General features: G+C 33.7%; 1 protein-coding gene across 1 annotated transcript; it reads left to right on the top strand.

Annotated features, from left to right (window-relative positions):
- The first annotated feature begins 388 nt into the window (after window positions 1–388).
- On the top strand, window positions 389–3224 carry LOC107877270 (protein DESIGUAL 3). Its single transcript, XM_016723952.2, has 3 exons — window positions 389–727; window positions 1347–1549; window positions 2729–3224. Exons 1-3 carry the CDS (start codon window positions 629–631, stop codon window positions 2907–2909), a joined length of 483 nt encoding a protein of 160 aa, XP_016579438.1. The 5' UTR covers window positions 389–628; the 3' UTR covers window positions 2910–3224.
- The last annotated feature ends 1150 nt before the right edge of the window (window positions 3225–4374 follow it).

Raw genomic sequence — 4374 nt, 5'->3', positions numbered from 1 at the left:
ATAGTCCAAATATTAATTAATGTGAGTATCTAACACTGAATGTATTTATAGACATAAATATTATTTCATATTGTTTCCATTTTTCTCTAGGAAGAACTGAATTCAGCGAGCTTGGTAGGAACAGTTAGATAAATTACCAATTTTGAGTTGCGAATGGTAAAGTAATTCGTATGTACCTTAATTTCAAAGTCAAAAAGGCAATGGGAACTCACCGATTTACTAGTTTTTTTTTTTTTTTTTTTTAATGTGATTGATAGATGCCTAAGCCACATTATTATTCTTTACTCCTTAGCTGGTTTATACCCAACTTTTCTTCAATGCAATTTAGGGAATCAAACACAAGGAAAAAGTAGAAAAAAGAGCACTAACAAAGCTAGCATTGTAAGGACAAAAGAAGCTTTTCTTAAAAGCTACAGATACTATTAGTACGTATAATTTTTTATATTATCAATAAAAACCCATTGCATTAGAGTTCACTATTTATACTATGGTATATCTAATGTAAATATATTGTTTTTCTTGTATCAATTTTTTTCTCTCTTTCCACATCCAGAGCTAAAGAGAGAGGCCCTATATATAAACAACCTAAGAATATATACACATTGTTGGTGTTGAAGTTGATGAGAAAATGGCAAAGTTGTTTGGTATATTTGCATGCTTGTTGATTGTGGCCTTAGATGCCACTGCTGGCATTCTTGGAATCAAAGCAGAAGCTGCTCAAAACCAGGTACAATTACCTCTTTCAGACGTATATATAGGCAACATGTCCTCAAATTCATTGGCAGAGGTTTCACCAGAGGTTCAATATTTAACCTTAAATATGTAGTGTGATTCTCCGGTGAAGGGGATCTAGATGAACCCCCTCCTACTCGCTAGCTCCGCCCCTGTTCAAGCCCGGTCTGTCGTCTCAAATTATGTAATGCCATTTGACTTGACAAAAAGTTTAAGAAAAAAGACATTTAAAATTTGTGTGGCTATATAAATCATTTCATTAAGGTAAAAAGGTATTTTAAAGTTAAATCATTTGAAAGATGGCACTCTTTTTTGGATGGATTAAAAAGAGAAAATGTGCCACATAAATTGAGATGGAGTAGTAGTTGATAGCTAGCGCTACATAAACTTAGAGTATATACTATTACTTAGAGCATATGTTAAAGTAAAATTAGTAGCCTGAAAAATAAGGCAAATTACTAGCTATAACAAAATCAAATTTACTCCTAGTAGTGTACGTGAAAGTTTGTTAAACTGTCAACACATATAATTTAAATCTTAAATCTTTCAAAAAAAAAAATGAAATCCTAGTATATTTGATTTTGTGTTTGTTTTGGGGGATTAATATGGAACAGGAAAAGCACCTTCGGTTGTGGTTGTTCGAGTGTAAAGAACCAAGCCATGATGCATTTGTACTAGGTGTGGCTGCAGCATGTCTTCTTGCAATTGCTCATGTTCTTGCCAACCTTCTAGGAGGCTGCAGTGTCTGTGCTACTGATGATATCAAGCAAGCATCCCCTAGTAGAAAACTATCAATGGCTTGCCTTGTTTTTACATGGTATCTCTTGATCAACTCCTCCATTTATCAAAGCATATTAATTCCAATTTTATTGCTTTTTCCCTCCTTTTGTTGTTAAGTATTTAATTTGTTTCTTCTCACAATGAAAAGTTGGAGGGGGTTAACTGTTAGGTTGTGGAGCCTGATTAATATGTGACGTAGTGTTATAAATATAAATAGCCCGTCTGTGGAGTTTATTCACGGGGTGTTACCACCTAATTCATTCTCACTTATCTCTCTCAAGAACTTTCTCTCTAGATTTCCTTTATTCTCTCCATAGATTTAGTGTGTGTGCACACAAATCGATCCAAACATTAACCATTGTTAAGAAAATGGACGTTAGATCTAACTTTACCTTAAAAGTAGTTCACGGGGTGATCGAAGAATGTCAATATAAAAAGATATATGATCTTACACAATTTGCACGTGAATGAAGCGGAGCTATAATTTTAACTTTAATTTGTGCATTTTTAAATTTTAGAACGACTACTTCAAGTGTTAATAACTGAGTTCTAAATTTAATTTCTAATACAAATACACTATTTAAGCAAAAATTATCAAATTCGGATCGTATCTAGGACTTGCCTACAATATATAACACTCAAGACTCGACATCTGAAGTACCAACAACATAACATATGGGCCCAAGATTGAATAAACCAAAAACATGAATACATCTAGTTCTCCATATTAAGAAAATGGACTTTAATCTAATTAACCTAAAAAGCTAACTCATAAGGGATCGATATAAAAACAATATATAAGATCATATATTGCTCTACTATTTATGATTTTGCTAATTAATTTATTTTATTGGTGTAAAATCTTGAAAAGTTTATTATAAACTAAACGGGAGAGCCCAACCCAAAAGACTAGTTTAATAGGTGAGAAAATCCATTTGACTTATAATCCCCTTAGCATTTATCTATTTTTCCAATGTGGAACAATAGTTCATAACAGAATTCCTCGTTGGGATGAGGTAAAGTGAGTAGATTCCATCAGAAATAATGTCCGTGATTTGAGACTAACATGTTACCATGTAAGCAAAAGGGCAAAATGTAGAAAATAAATGAATCCTATACTTTTTTTTGACTAAACTACTGAGCAAAAAGACTTAAAAGAGACAAGAAGGTGTCCCTACATTTTTGATAAAATGCTTTATTGCTGTGGGTTTTACAGGATCATAATGGCAGTAGGAATGGGACTGCTGGTGATAGGGACAATGGCAAACAACAAGTCAAGAGCTTCTTGTGGATTTTCACATCATCACTTTTTCTCTATTGGTGGAATCTTGTGTTTCATCCATGCCATCTTTTCTGTTGCATACTATACTACTGCCTCAATGCTACTTGCTCCATAGTCCAAAATAGGAGTGGCAAACGGGTTACAAAACAGATCATGATCCGTCCATATTTAACACCAATTAAAAATAGATTTCTTTCCCATGGCTAATTGTACCCTTCTAATTAGATCGCAAATTCGTGCATGCTTATCTACGTAGATCGTTACTCCATTTCCTTTTTGTTTCTTGGGATTGTAATGCAATGAAGATGTTTGTTTTGGTAGAGTAGCCTAGGATTGTGTAACAAAACTTTAAGGGAGTGTAGTAGACAATATTATTCATGGTGATTGATGTTCGTGTTTTTAACTAAGTATGTTGCTACATTAGCTGTAATCATTTGTGCAGCACTTTCACTTGTCTTATAGATTATAGAAGTATATACTTTTAAAGTCTGATTAGTTTTCCCAGAGGCACTTTAGAGCATCAACTTATGAAAGACAAAGATGAACATAAGTTTTGCAATTAATATTATTTAAATAAATACCATGAGATTTTAATGAGGTTCTCTAATTCAATTTAATTTAGTAAAGTAAAAAAGAAAAAGAAAATCTAATTACAAAATAAAAAATTTGTAACACCCCGAGTGTTTCGACACGTAAATAGAGCTAAGAACAAGCCCACGTGACTCCTAGATAGAGAATAAATAACTTTAGGATAGGTTCAGATAGATTGAGAGTAAGATTGGAGGAGAAAATGATCCGTACCACGAGAAAGACCCCGTACTGCGTGGGCCACTGTCTCACCTACGGGGAGGGCCCCACACTAAGGGTCATGCCACGTGGCTGCCTCCCCATGCCGGGGGTCGCACGACACCCCCTCCTTTTAATAGGGCATCATGTTTAATATTATTTCAGGGGAATTTAGGTCTTTTACACCCTTAGGACGGTTCTAATTCCCCATCACGCTAATAGGCCCTAAAAGCAACTCCTACTGAAAATCCACTTAGAAACATTCACAGAGCAATAAGGAGGAGAACTACCTAGGGTTCAAAGCTAATCAACTTTAAAGATCAAATTGCATAAGATTTTCTCAACTAAAAGGTATGTAGAACGATCCCAACGCCCACGGACCTAATTATGATATTTAATAAACTCTAAATTTGTATATATGATATGGGTTTTAAAATTATTGAAGAGCATGAATTGTGACCCTTTTTATGATGAGAATTATGCACTTAACTAGTATTGTGGATTTCTTATAATGATTGACGAAAATGTTGAGTTTCAAATGATTTCCCCATCAATTTATACGTTGTTTAATTTTACGGATTCAAAGGGTGTTTCTTCTAGTTAAATGCACTTGTGTTATCATGGAGATTGTATAAAATTATAAAAAGATGACCACCTTTTTCGAGTTATAGAGATGTCTTAAAAGAATGTTGTTTTACCTAAATTTGCTCATGAATTCCACAAGAAAAATCTTATTTGATATTTGAATCATTTTGGGGGGTCAATGATGTGTTTTTGAATAAAGGGATAAAGAG

Source organism: Capsicum annuum, chromosome 7 (genome assembly GCF_002878395.1).
Source record: "Capsicum annuum cultivar UCD-10X-F1 chromosome 7, UCD10Xv1.1, whole genome shotgun sequence".
In the NCBI taxonomy this organism is placed as follows: Eukaryota; Viridiplantae; Streptophyta; class Magnoliopsida; order Solanales; family Solanaceae; genus Capsicum; species Capsicum annuum.
The sequence above is the reverse complement of the archived record's forward strand: the minus strand, read 5'-3'. Positions and strand labels throughout refer to the sequence as shown.

What these genes read in the sequence shown, in the direction of transcription:
- LOC107877270 (XM_016723952.2), top strand. Translation starts at nt 629, where the DNA reads ATGGCAAAGTTGTTTGGTATATTTGCATGCTTGTTGATTGTGGCCTTA. An exon ending in CAGAAGCTGCTCAAAACCAG is followed by an intron (nt 728 to 1,346) that starts GTACAATTACCT and finishes AATATGGAACAG; the next exon opens with GAAAAGCACCTTCGGTTGTG. An exon ending in GCTTGCCTTGTTTTTACATG is followed by an intron (nt 1,550 to 2,728) that starts GTATCTCTTGAT and finishes TGGGTTTTACAG; the next exon opens with GATCATAATGGCAGTAGGAA.